General features: G+C 44.1%; 1 protein-coding gene across 3 annotated transcripts in view; it reads right to left on the bottom strand.

The window, feature by feature from the left end:
* Positions 1-14,677, bottom strand: part of ITGAV (integrin subunit alpha V) — a 113,896-nt gene that overhangs the window by 85,654 nt on the left and 13,565 nt on the right. For 2 of the 3 annotated variants that reach the window (XM_053271921.1, XM_053271932.1), the window contains one exon: positions 3,974-4,101. The exons of the other annotated variant lie outside the window; for it this stretch is intronic. In XM_053271921.1, coding sequence (XP_053127896.1) covers positions 3,974-4,101 — 128 coding nt within the window. The remainder of the gene's footprint in view (positions 1-3,973; positions 4,102-14,677) is intronic. 3 annotated transcript variants of the gene reach the window in all.

The following is a 14,677-nucleotide window of genomic DNA, read 5'->3' as shown; positions in this document are numbered from 1 at the left end:
GTGTGTGAAGGTGGGGGGTATTTTAATTCGGCTTCTGTCTAAAATCCTGGGTGAGTTTAGTTTTAATGTGTCTGGGTCTGTCTGGAGATGGGGAGAGAGCGGGTGCATCCACTGATTATGGAGCAACTATTCCAGTGGTGGTGGGGAATAGAAGAAGTAATGTTGACAGGTCAGCAGGCCGTTGCAGGGAAAGGGAGATCAGAAACTTAATTGCTGTTTCCCCTTCTGGCTGTCCTGCCAGCTCTTTGACCTTGGGAAGCAATGCCAACCACCCATAAAACCTCATCTTGCTCCTTTGTAATGCCAGGTTGATCCAGAATAAACCTGAAATCATCCCTGATATGATTCTGGATGAAGAGGCCGATCTGGTATGTATTACAGAGAGTTGGTTAGGGGAGGCTGGTGGCTCAGTCTGGTCCCAGCTTCTCCCTCCAGGGTACTCTGTTGAAGAGCAGGGGAGGGGATGTGGGCAGGGAGGTGGAGTGGCTGTGGTCTATAAGAACAATATCTCCCTTGCAAGGATCCCTGTTGAAGTGTCTGATCATATTGAATGTGTGTACCTAAGTTTGGGAAACAGGGATAGATTTGGACTTCTGTTGGTGTACCGATCGCTTATCTGCCTGATGGAGTCCCTAACTGAGCTGACAGACTTGGTCTCGGGCTTGGCGTTGGAGTCTCCCAGGCTTGTGGTGCTCAGACACTTCAAAGTTCACTTTGGGATCAATTTGTCCAGGGCAGCTCAGGAGTTCATAGCGGTCATGACAATATGACCAACGCATATTGCTGGTCACATGCTTGAGCTGGTCTTTCACTCTGAACAGGGTGGCGTTCCATGGGTGGGGACTCCAGTGATTTCCCCATTGTCATGGATGGACCACTATCTGGTTAAGGTTGGACTCAAGACCACGCCCCACCTCTGCAGGGGCAGACGGCCCATTAGGATGGTCTGCCCAAGAAGGTGATTGAATCCAATAGGATTCCAGAAAGCCTTGGAGGGATTTAGTGTTTGCTCTGCTGGTGACCGTGTCGACACTCTGATGGAGAATTGGAATAATCAACTCACCCGGGCAGTGGACACGATCGCTCCTAAGCATCCTCTTTGACCTGCTTCGAAACTGGCCCCTTGGTATACAGAAGAACTATGGGGGCTGAAGCAGCAAGGTAGACGACTAGAGCACAAGTGGAGAAAGACTCGACTCAAATTTGACAGATTATTACATAGAGAGCATTTGAAGATCTATGCTCAGGCGATACGTGTGGCAAAGAAGCGATTCTCTTCCTCCCGTATCGCGTCTGCAAGTTCACATCCGGTGGAGTTGTTCAGGGTCATGAAGGGGCTAATGTGCGCCCCTTCCCCCTTCAATCGTACTTGGAACCAACAATTACTCACTGTGCCCTGTTTAATGAGTTTTTTGTGGACAAAATCTCTCATATTAGGGCCAACTTAGATTCAAACTCCACAATTGTTACAGAGTCTGATGCCGAGGTGTCCAGCAGCTCCTCTTATGTGATGACCCTGGATCAGTTTCAGTTCGTGACTCCTGAGGATGTGGACAAGTTGCTTGGAATGGTGCAGCCTACCACCTGCCCTCTTGATCCTTGCCCGACATGGCTTATAATATCTGGCAGGGAGGCTGTTGTAGAGGGCCTGGTAGCAATCATAAAATTCTTCTCTGAGGGAGGGCAGGGAGCCTCCTTGTTTAAGGAGGCAATCATTAGACCGCTTCTGAAGAAGCCTGCCTTGGATCCCTCAGAGTTAAGCAATTACAGGCCTGTCTCCAATCTTCCATGGCTGGGCAAGGTGATTGAGAAGGTGGCGGCCTCCCAGCTCCAGGCGGTCTTGTAGGAAACTGATTATCTAGACCCATTTCAAACTGGCTTTTGGTTGGGCTATGTGGTGGAGACTGCCTTTGATGGATGATCTTCAATTGGGAATTGACAGAGAGTGTGACTCTGTTGGTCCTTTTGGATCTCTCGGCGGCTTTTGATACTATTGACTTCTGGAACGTCTGAGGGGACTGGAGGTGGAAGGCACTGCTTTGCAGTGGTTCCGCTCCTACCTCATGGGCAGATTCCAGATGGTGTCCTTTGGAGACTGCTGTTCTTCAAAATCTGAACTTTCGTATGGTGTCCCTCAGGGCTTCATATTGTCTCCGATATTGTTTAACATCTACATGAAACTGCTGAGAGAGATCATCAGATTTGGTGCAGGGTGTTATCAGTATGCTGATGACACCCAAATCTACTTCTCCATGTCAACATCATTGGAAGAAGGCATAACCTCCCTAAATGCCTGCCTAGAGGTGGTAATGGGCTGGATGAGAGATAAGAAAGTGAGGCTGAATCCAGACAAAATGGAGGTACTTATTGTGTGGGGATGGAACTTGGAAGACCATTTTGATCTGCTTGTTCTGGATGGTGTCACACTCCCCCAGAAGGAACAGGTACACAGTCTGGGGGTGCTTCTGGATCTGAACTTCTTCCTGGTATCCCAGGTTGAGGCAGTGGCTGGAGGCGCTTTTTATCGGCTTCGGCTGATACACCAGCTTCGTCTGTTTCTTGAGATGAACAACCTCAAAACAGTGGTACATATGCTGGTTATTACCTATAAAGCCGTAAACAGCTGAGGCCCTGGGTATTTAAGAGAACATCTTCTCTGCCATGAGCCCCACTTCCTGTTAAGATCATCGGGAGAGATTAATCTGTCGTTGCCACCAACTTGTCTGGCTACTCAGACAAGCTACTCAGCTACTCAGGAGTGGGCCTTCTCTGTTGCTGCCCCTGGACTTTGGAATGGGCTCCCTGTTGAAATAAGAGCCTCCCCATCTCCGGCAGCTTTTAAAAAGGCACTGAAGACACATTTATTCACCCAGGCTTTTAATCAGATTTATAGTTCTAATATTTAGTACTGGGTTTTAAATGTTTTTAATGTTTTAAATGATTTCAATTGTTAATTGATTTGATGTTTTAAATTGTTTTTATTGTAAACCGCCCAGAGACGCAAGTTTTGGGTGGTATAGAAATATCTTAAATAAATAAATAAATAAATAAATAAATAAATAAATAAATAAATAAATAAATATGTGGTCACCCAACTTTTTATCCTCACAACAATCCTATAAAGTAGATTAGGCTGAGGGCAAAAGTGATTAGACCAGGGTCACCCAGTGAATTTTTATGGCTGAGTGGAGATTTGAACCTGGGCCTCCTAGTCTGACACTCTAACCATCACTTGCTCTCACTTTACTGGTTAACTGCCTGGCATAATTATACCTCACAATCATTCGGACACATTCAGTATCCCTGGATGCATGCAGGCCTACCACACAAGAAGGCTATTCACATGACTGGGTGGGCAGGGAAGTGGGTAGACGGGAGTAAGGCTGTGCACATATTACCTTTCCCCCAGATGATCACACATATGTTACCGGGAGTGATGAGCAGCGCTGTGCCACTGTGTATGATGCATACCGACCTCCAGGTATCCCACAATACACCATGCACCAAGTGCAGTGTATTGAGAGACTCTCAACAGGTGTGCGGTGAGACTGGAAGCAGCCCAAGCTCGCACACAATCAGGGAGCAGGGGTTAATGGCACGTTGGCCCCTTTAACTCCAGCTAAAAAGCCAGGCTAGGTGGCACTGTCCCACTGGGATCGGGCCCAACCCCGGCAGTTCTCACGCACAGCCTAATCCAGGCTGGACTTCCCTAGCATGGGTTAGGCTGCATGTGAGAACAGCCTCAAGGCATCACTGTACTACCAAGACCCTCAAAGTAGCCCACAACATAAATATAAATTTGGGCCTCCTGGCCAAATGTCTATGGCATTCGGACAGGCCAGCATAATAAAGCCATGGGTTATGGTGGTTCATATCAGCTCAAACCTTTAACAGGTATATTGATTTGCTTTCACCTTGGCCATCTCTTCAGACTTTATGGGAAGGAAAACACCAGCATGATATCAGACATTACCTGTAGAGTCAAATATGATGGGCTGGCAGTTTCTTCTGGAATTCCAATTACACTTGAGAACCTGGCCTCCTTGTACAATGCCAGGTTGTGTTGTGTTTGCCTTAGGAGCACCCACAAGGAGAAACATCCTGCAGAAAACAAAAGGAACCACAACAAAAGAAGTTCAAGAATGTGGATTATTTCACTGAAGGCAAGAGGTTAAGTGCACAAATGGCAAAACTGGATAAAGCAATATGACGTGCAGTAGAATCTTGTCGTAGAATAAGAGCTACTGAAGTGTAACAGCCAAGAGACTGACAGCCTGGTTCTTATCACTGAGGTAATATTATTGGAGGCCCCCATACATTTTCTATAGTTAAATTTGCTGCATAGCTTAGTCCTGCATAACCTGTGACTCAAGAGGCCAGATAGAGCCCATGACCAGTCATGAGGGCCCAGGAGATTTCCCAGACAGCAGGCTTTACCGCGGGCTTTCTGCGAGACTTTACTGAGAGTTCAAAGTTGCCCCCCCCCCAAAAAAAACTGATGCAAAAAGTGGATTTTTTTTACCCTGGATATAAATCAGGCTACACTCTAATGCACAATGAAAAACCCAAATTGTGTGTCAAGTGCTCCCTGATAGCTCTCAGGGACTTTGGCCAATATGTGAATGCACACCTCCATTCTTGAAAAGATGGTGAACTAAAAACTGGGTGTGAAAATCTTCCAGATTTTGACTGACTGCAAAAGTGGGGATGGCATGTTAAGCATCTAACAGGACACAATGTAGAATTATGCTAGCTTTGTGATCGTAGTGATGCATAAAGTACTTGGCTAACTCGCAAGTTTATAAAGATCCAGAAATAAGAAACAATATATTAATTTGTAACAGTGAAATACTTGGCTGAATCGCAAGCTTATAATGATCTAGAGATAAGAAACAATATACTAATTTGTAATAGCTCATTTCTGTAACCCTATGAGCCATGTGATCTTGACAAATTAAGAAACGTAGGTAGTGCTTACAAACAGTATGTATGGAGGAATGCATGAGTGAGCAACATCAAGTGTGCCCCAGCCCCACTTTCTCTCGAACACAAACCATGTTGGGAAAGATGCCAAAGGCCTGAAGAATCGGTGAAAACCGGGGAGAACTGCCAAAGACATTGTAAAGGAGAAAGAACTGGGAATAGAACAAAAAGATAAGATGAGTACATCTTGTGATCACGGAAATGGAACTGGACTGCAGATGTACCAGCCGGAGTGGAAACATCCCTTTATAAGTCAGGCGGGAAACCAGAAGATCCCTGAGAAGCATCACCACCCAGAGTGAGGCCTCCACGCTTCTTCCAACACCCCTTTCAAAGACTGATCATCTTTGGAGTGGGGCTGGTGAGTATGAGTGAGTGTGTTTGTGTGTGTGAATTAGGAGCTAGCTTGCTGTTTAACTGACTATAATAAACATGAATCATTGATTGACTAAAACCAGCTGGTGTCTGTGTCCGTTTTCCTGGGGCTGCCTTGTTGTTGGGCCGTGCAGTGCTAGAGGACTTAGAGTAAATAAAGGGTCCCACATATTTGGTGGAGAAATGCGGGCACTCTAATCTGTCCTTGTGCGACTGCGCTGACCAAGCAAGTGTTAGCAGGGCTTACGGAACAGACTTGACTGTGGGTACCCATTATGACTTTCTTTAACAAGAAAGAGGACACACCATCGCTTTCTTTGCGGGAGCACTATCCTGCTCCCAGGGACAAAGCGGATGGCCACAAAATGCTTGGTGACTTGACCTTCTTGCTGGAGAAGGAGCTTCTTGTGAAGCGTGAGATGAAAGATACGAGAGACGCTGTCTGTAAGGGTATAAAAGATGAATTAGAAACCCTCCAGTGTACTTTGGACGCCTGTAGCTTGGATGTCGCTCAGCAGGCTGTAGATTCCCGTATCTATGAGGGGTACAGGGAAATGGTTATAGGACATAACCTAGAGACTACGTCACAGCAGAAATCTGTTTAAATAGCCTTGATGCATTCTACTTTGAAAGATGTGATGGAAATTTTGGGGAGCTTAGTAGAGAAGAATGCAGGATATGTGAAAGTTTTGCAACAGCACAGGGAAACTTGCTTATGAGACAGGATTTGATTGAGAAAGGGGAAAAATTGGTGGGGTACACAGTCAAAATTAAACAGACGGACTAGGATCCAAGAGAAAGTGGGGGAACCCGCTGGTTTTGAATTGAGTTGCACATATGGGAGGGAACTCCGACATTGAGTCTCCTAGAAGACTTTCCTCCTCCAAAGGATATGGAGGATGGATGTAGAATGTTCAGTAATTTGACAGTTACTGGCATAAAGATAAATAAAAGAAACTGAGGACTCTGTTTGCAAGAGTTTACAGGAAGAAATTGAGTCCTTGGAAAAAGCCATAGACTGGTATAGTGTAGAGTTGGCAGGAAAGACAGTAGGGAATCAGAGCAGAAATTTATAGATTGGCACACCAGCTAAGGTGTCTCTGCCCTGTGAGCAGAGGAAGAGGAATCCTGTAAAAGTCAGGTTTTTGAGGTCAGTTCAGAGTTGAACTGCAAACTGGCTTCTGCAAGAGGCAGAGGCAGCACTTGCCACTGTGGAATGTTTGCAGCAAAGAGTGTTGCCAGTATTGGAGTTAGACAGATCAGCTAAATCTTGTGGGTACACACAACAATTTGGTGACAGGAATCCCCAGTTGACAGACTGGCAGGAATCCAGAAGCTTGAAGAAGACCAATTGGTCCAGGCCTAATCGCAAAAGGAGGTTGATAAGGTGGTAGGGGTTCAATTGGACACCCCCGCAGAACACAGCTATTTGAGAAATACAAAAGTACAGGCAGAACCTCTCAGACACAGCAGTAGTCAGATTATGCTTTGCCCAAGAGAGTTATGTCAGAGAAATGAATTCACTAAATTAGCAGAGAAGGGAAACAAACCTGGAAGATCCATTCCAGAGATTTTTGGAGGAAGTAACTGTAGTGTAAATAAAAAACCGATTGATCCAGGAGGAACTGAGTAAGGCATACTCCTCCTGCAGGACATTTGGGCACATTTTGCAAAGCCAGAGATCACAGGAGCCAAGTTAGTCCAGCAGAAGACTGTGCTAGTAGCTTTATTACATACAGCCCTAAAAGATGTCTTAGGAGTCCTGGGAAATTTAGCAGATAAAAGTATGAGAAATGTAACAGTGGTTTTTATGTGGAATAAATTTAAATGGAAGGAGAGACAGTATGTGGAAAGGAAGGAAACTTGGCAAGTTGAAGAAAAGATTGGGAGAGAGAGAGAGAGAGAGAGAGAGAGAGAGAGAGAGAGAGGGAAACCAGATCTGGGGAAAAAAATAGCTTCTATGAAGTGTTAAGCGCAAAGAAAGAGTTAAAATGGTCTCAGACAGGCAGAGGAAAAAGGCAGTTGAGAAAAAGCCTGTAGAATTTAGTTGTTTGCTCATAGGCTGATACCCTGTGCTAAGACTTAAGCGTGCTTGTGAGCAAACATGGGCACCCTTTGCCTTGCGTACCACATGCAGTTTATAATGGGTAGCTGTTTATTCCATTAACTCCTGAATATGGGTTTTAGACACGTTTAAGGTGTATTTGATTTTGGAAATTGGAAAGAAAAGGGATCTTTGACCACTATGTTTTTTTTTCTTATTGTAGCTAAATGTAAAAAGTGTAATTCCTGTGCTTTAACCATGGTATGTGAGTCTTGGGGAAAGTAGGAGTCTTTTCCTCTCCCCCCTTTTCAATAAAAAATCTGCTGGGAACCCAGCCAAAACTTCTAGTTAGATATCAGCCAGTCAGAGGAATAGCTAATTGAGAACTCCAGTTTGCAACCTATTCTAATTCACTGAACTTTTTATCAAGAGATTTAAAGCATATTTTACTATTAAGATTAAATGTAAGATAACTAGCTGCTGAAAATAGTTTAATACCATGCAGTGTATGTTTATGGCCATTTTCTGTAAACACTCAGGATTTTTGTTTGTAATTTTTTGTATGAGGTTGTTTCTTTGGAAGCACTTTCATTAGGAAGCAAAAGGGAGCTTTTATGTTCTGAAGATGGGTAACACTTTGTCATATACTGAATAATTCTTCTGTAAATGATTGTGCTTCTCTTAAAGTTGAAATAGGGTGAATTAACCCTTGAACAGTCTACAAGTAGAACCAGGAATACTGGATTAGCAATGTTCATGTATAAAGATGTTGCATATCTCAGTGTTTATTTATAATAGTAGTAGAAAATTAGGAAAGGATTCTAAGGTCCCAATGTAACACAGCTGAACCCGTTTAAATTGATCTCTTGTTTATTTTGGGTTTTGGTATTGTCTTATCTGTGATGATGTCATCAGACTTTTTGGTTATTGATAAGGTAATGAGCAAGAGGGAGTATCTATAAAAGCCAAGGCATATGGATACCCTGCAAAGAGAATGAACTCCCCCAGATCAATTGTGTGATCTATGCGCATGCAAAACCTTGTGATTTATTTTTCAGATGAACCCGAGAAAGATGATCCCGCTTTGCTTTATATTATGCATGATAAGAACACAATGCTCAGCAATTGGTGGCTTCGACATGCACAGACCTTGTTTGATCTTTATGGACCTACTGCTGAGATTTATTATGAATCTCTTCTTTCTGTCTCCTCTTTTGCTTTCATCCCTTCTTTGTTTTCAGAGCCTTCAGCGATCGTTGGTGGATTGACTCATGAAGGCACCCTCTTCAGTGAAACTCCAGCTAAACTTAATAGTGTCCCGTGGCGCCGTATGCGCTTTAACACTGATACCAAAGGCCTATGTTTTTGTTGTCACAGTACTGGTGCTTGGAATTCCAAAATACAGGGTTACATGGAGGCTAAGCCTCTGTTGGATAAGTTGGGGAACTACACTTACTGCTCTAACTATTTCTGGCTGTGGGGTTCTCAGAATGCTTCTCATGTTTATGATGTCTTATTCAATGAAACCTCATTTATAGATTTGTATCCCACCTATCCCTTGCTCTTCCCTTATTTGGGTGAGGGTTCCATTTGTGGTGGTTGGCAGATGCGGGATCCCAATTTGTGGACACTATATGGGTTCTAATTGTAATGATGAGGTTATTGTGGGAAAGCAATTGTCTGCCTCTGAGGGTTCCAGGGTGGCGGGAGGTGTATTTACTAGTCTTCTGACCTTGGGAACCTACCCTGGGGTCCTTACCCAGAAAAACAGAAAGAGCATTTTGGGTTTGAATTGTCGTGTAGAAAAAATGGTTAATGCTACTGGCATCATTGTTCGTTCCATCCAAGCAGAGGTCGAAGAATTGAATCAAGAACTGATGCAACACCGTGTGGCTTTGGACTACCTCTTAGCCAGAGAGGGGGGTTATTGTAAAGTGATTAAAAATGGTTGTAAACTTGTATTTCATGATTTGAATGCAACTTTAGAGTCTCAATTGCATTAGCTGGATGTTTCAATTCAACATAATATCGAGGGACCTGGTAACTGGTGGTCATGGCTGACCTCTTGGCTCCCTAGTCCCACTTGGTTTTGCTCGCTCCTACTGGGCTTCTTAGCTTTCTGTTTTATGCTGCTACTTACTTGCTGCTGTATACAATTCCTACCTCTGCTCTGTGAAAACCGGGGAGAAAACCAGGGAAAATTGGTGAAAACTGGGGAGAACTGCCAAAGACATTGTAAAGGAGAAAGAACTGGGAATAGAACAAAAAGATAAGATGAGTACATCTTGTGATCACGGAAATGGAAGTGGACTGCAGATGTACCAGCCGGAGTGGAAACATCCCTTTATAAGTCAGGCAGGAAACCAGAAGATCCCTGAGAAGCATCACCACCCAGAGTGAGGCCTCCATGCTTCTTCCAACACCCCTTTCAAAGACTGATCATCTTTGGAGTGGGGCTGGTGAGTATGAGTGAGTGTGTTTGTGTGTGTGAATTAGGAGCTAGCTTGCTGTTTAACTGACTATAATAAACATGAATAACTGATTGACTAAAACCAGCTGGTGTCTGTGTCCGTTTTCCTGGGGCTGCCTTGTTGTTGGGCCGTGCAGTGCTAGAGGACTTAGAGTAAATAAAGGGTCCCACAACAACAGATGGGTAATGGGCTGCTTTCAACTGTCCCATGAGTTTGTCTAGTCCAAAAGTGGCCAACCTGAGGGTCTCCAGCTGTCATTGGACTACAACTTCCATCATCCCTAGTTGCAACTTATTGTGCCTGGGAATGATGGGAGCTGTAGCTCAACAACAGCTGGAGAGCCTCAGGTTGGCCACCCTTGTTCTAGCCATACAGAACATATAAGGACATAAGAATATAAGAACAGCCCTGCTGAATCAGGCCCAAGGCCCATCTAGTCCAGCATCCTGTTTTACACAGTGGCCCATGAGATGCCTCTGGGAAGCCCACAGGCAGGAGTTGAGGGCATGCCGTCTCTCCTGCTGTTACTCCCCTGCAACTGGTATTCAGAGGCATCCTGCCTCTGAGGCTGGAGGTGGCCTATAGCCCTCTGACTAGTAGCCGTTGACAGACCTCTCCTCCATGAAGTTATCCAAACCCCTCTTAATGCCATCCAGATTACTGGCTATAGAATTTCACAAGTTGATTATGTCTTGTGTGAAAAAGTACTTCCTTTTGTTGGTCGTAAATTTCTTGGCAATTAATTTCATAGGGTGACCCCTAGTTCTAGTGTTATGCGAGAGGGAGAAAAATTTCTCTCTCTCCACTCTCTCCACACCATGCATGATTTCATAGACCTCTATCATAAGGAAAGTACTCTAGGCCCCTGATCATCTTGGTTTACCTCTTCTGCAACTTTTCCAGTTCTACAATGCCCTTTTCCAGGTATGGTCACCAGAATTGTATGCAGTACTCCAAGTTTGGCCACATCATAGTTTTGTAGAAGGGCATTATAATATTAGCAGTTTTATTTCCAATCTCCTTCCTAATGATCCCTAGCATGGAATTGACCTTTTTCACAGCTGCTGCTCACTGAGTCGACACTTGCAATGAGCTGTCCACAATGACCCCAATATCCCTCTCCTGTTCAGTCACCAACAGCTCAGATCCCATCAGCATATATGTGAGGTTGGGGTTTTTTGCCCCAATATACATCACTTTGCACTTGCTTACACTGAACCACATTTGCCATTTTGTCACCCACTCCCTCAGTTTGGAGAGATCCTTTTGGAGCTCCTCACAATCTGTTTTGGATTTCATTACCCTAAATAGTTTGGTGTCATCTGCAAATTTGGCCACCTCACTGCTTACCCCAACTTCTAGATCATTTATGAATAAATATGTATCTATAGAAGTTGTAGAAGCCACTATAACCTTTTGCCAGTAATATTGGGTAGTAAATACGGGAAGTGAGAGGCTGATGGGCAAGCAAAGGCTGGCTGGTCTCTAGACTGTGAAGCCTGATTTAGTTTTTTGACTCTTCACAACTTGCCAGCTCTGCTGGCCTAGGATTAAATTCAGCTGGAATGGCAAAAGCTGCCACTTGCACATCACTTAAACTAGCATCAATCTATAACAGTGGTTCTCAACCTGGGAGCCTCCAAATGTTGCTGAACTACAACTCCCATCATCCCCAGCTATAATACATTTTAGCTGGGGGGGGGGGTGGAGTTGTAGTTCAGCAACATCTGGAGGCCCCCAGGTTGGGAAACCACTGAATTTTATAGAGCTGTTGGGCTGCAAGACCGGGGAGGCGGGGAGGGGACAGAAAACACAAGGCAGAACTCAGCATGACAGTTGCATCTTCCAGAAACTCAGATGTTTCCATGTGTCGTGTTTGAGTAACCAGCAGTATATTTAGTGCCAGAGCCAAAAAAGCTGCATGTGAGGGTTAGTAACTGTCTAACCCTATGGGAATTAGTCTTTAAATTCCATTTCATTCAACATATTATAAAGCTATTTTGGCCTTCAGCTCCTCACCCAGCAAACATGCCTATGTGCAAACAAATCTCCTCCAAAAATAAAATAAATGGCCTTTGGCAGTCATTTCCTTATATCATATTCCTTTTACTAAGGGAGGTCCCCTTTCCCCACCAGAGCAATTCAGCGCTGCAAATTCACAACATCATCATTCCATTAAACTCCATAGAACAGATAACCCAGCTCTTCAGTTTCACTTAATTTTGAGGCTTTGATTTGACAAATCCTGGCCCTGTCAGGATTTAAGTGACAGTTCAGCAAAGAAAAGAAAAGGAACAGCCAAGCAAAAAACATAATATCCTGATTCTAATACCTGCGATGCCAGAAAATAAATGCAAAACATATGGTGTATCAACTGCTCCACCGATACTGCATCTCAAGCACAACATTCTGCCAGGGACATTGATGCTGGCCAACACAAATGTTTAGGATTGAAGTGTTATATGTTGATCCTACAGATATGACTGCTGCAATAGTAAGCCGAAGGGTGTGGTGTGGCCAACACAGATTACCGAATTCAAAAAATGAGCAACGCTTTTGTCTCCCTTAGTGGTGGGAGGAAGACAGAAGTCTCACAGGTACACCTTACTTATCACCATGTGATAGTTGTGCAAAGAAATGCACCTGGAAAACGAGGTCTACACCTGTGCTCCTACCAGATTTCATGTTGTTTTATATTTGCCCCAGAATTAATCTTTGTATGCTTCTATGCTGCTTCTTGTGCAACTGAACCCATGGCTATGGAAACTGCTATAGAAAAAAGAAATCCAGTTTCAGACAGCTGCAGTCATTGCTTGTTTTATCTGCAACTGGAGTGTATAACTTAACACTAATGTTAAGTTATGTCCCTGTCTTGGAATGGACGAGTCCATAGTCATTACTGCAAGATTGTTCAGGTGATATTGGAATAAACCTGAAGCATTTCACCAGGCCTGTCTATTTATTTATTTAAAATGTTTGCACTCTGCTCCCAAGTCTTCAAAGTGGCTCAAAACAACGGACAATGGAATTAGCTCAAAATACCATTTTTTTAAAAAATACATAAAATTAAAAATGTGTGAAGTTTAGGGTCATATTAGGACTAAGAGATGTGGGTTCGAATTCTCACTCACCCATGAAGCTCACTGGGTGATCTTGGGCCAGGCACCCTCTCTCAGTCTAGTGAACTGTATGTGGTTGTTGCAAAAATAGAATGGGAAAGAGAACCATGTACATCACCCTGAGCTCCTCAGAGGAAGGATGGAATAAAAAGGAAAGAAAGTTAAAGGTCCATAAAGAGATAATTTTTTTCAGGTTGAGAGTGGGGGAAGGGAAAGGGAGATATCAGCATCCTTTTTATTGCTGTCAGAGGTGGCCTTACTATGAGGCAAGGTGAGGTGCCTCATGTGATGGATTTTTGGTGCCATTATGAGCAACAGGGTGGGAGGCAGACAGATCTGATTCACAAGGCACAATCTACTAGGAAAGTGTTTCTCAACGTTTTTGGAGTCATGGACTGGTACATCCTCTGTGCGCAGTTTCCAGGACCAGCAGTTAGTAAAGGGGTCGCCCCGCCCTTGCCCCCACCCCGAGGCACCCCCCAAAAAAATTTCAAGCGGGGGGGCACCACTGCTGGGAGCTCTCCAGAGCTCATTTCTAGGCAGGCAGCCCTCGCTGCTGCAACAATACTAATTTAGGTTCCTCGGAATGAACGTTATCCCAACAATGAGGCCTGCAAGCCTAGAAATGAGCTCCGGAGAGCTCCCAGCAGCAGTGGCCCACACCGGCTTGAAATTGTTTGGTGGGGGGATTAATTCCTCATGGACCAGGACTCAACTCCTCATGGACCGGCACCGGTCCATGGACCGGTGGTTGAGAAACACTGTACTAGGAAGTTCAATTGCTCAGACTTTAGTATTGAACTGTGCAGGATTGCACAAGAACATGATAACATTAATTACTCATGCTAATGTTAATTAGCAAAGGGGAGTGCCACTTTAATTTTCAATCTGACACACCAAAAGGTCTGGATTTACCCTTGACTTCCATTGCCTAAAACTGGCACCTCCTTCCTAGCAGATTTCTTTTTAAATTACTCCCAATTATTTTAACAGAATTTACTTCCCAACCTTTGACTCCTGGCATCAGAATCAAATACATAAGAATCAAGAGAAATGATATATGAAATGAGTCACGCTGTACTAAAAATAAAGAGAAGAGTCAACAGTTCTAAGAGCAATGATTCAGCTTTGACTGCAGCAAAATTAATCTGAAGAGCCACACAGCTAATGGGAGCACGAACATCTACAAATGGGAAACAGGAGCAAAACCGACAATCACTGTTTAGCAAGCCAAAAGAACTGTGGGAAAGAGAAATAACATCTCTTAAGAGCTCCGTTCTTGTTGAATGATTCATACAGCTCAAGATGATGGTGAAGATGGGTGGTTAGCTTGTCAAAGAGATGATAAAATTACTATATCTGGTAGTTTCAAAAAGTGGGAGTGGTTCTGATTACATATAAAGCCGGCTTGCACAACTTCTCGAGTCAAACACAGTCCATATGTACTGTGGGCCGCCATCAGATACTTGACAACCATCCTGTTTTCCTAGCATAAGCAGGAAACACAGGAGCTTTATTGAGCCTCTGGTGGGCTGCATATATGGGTTCTCTGTGTATTCTCCTTAGTGGGCAGGTCACAAGTTCTGTAGACTGGGGGGGGGGGGTCAAGCACCTTGAGAGAGTAATGTACCAGGGTGAAAAATCAGTGTTCCAAAGTCAATGAAGGCGGAACAACAGTTCAGTCA

Source organism: Hemicordylus capensis, chromosome 1 (genome assembly GCF_027244095.1).
Source record: "Hemicordylus capensis ecotype Gifberg chromosome 1, rHemCap1.1.pri, whole genome shotgun sequence".
Lineage (NCBI taxonomy): Eukaryota > Metazoa > Chordata > Lepidosauria > Squamata > Cordylidae > Hemicordylus > Hemicordylus capensis.
Note: the sequence above shows the minus strand (reverse complement) of the source record. Positions and strands in the feature narration are given on the sequence as shown.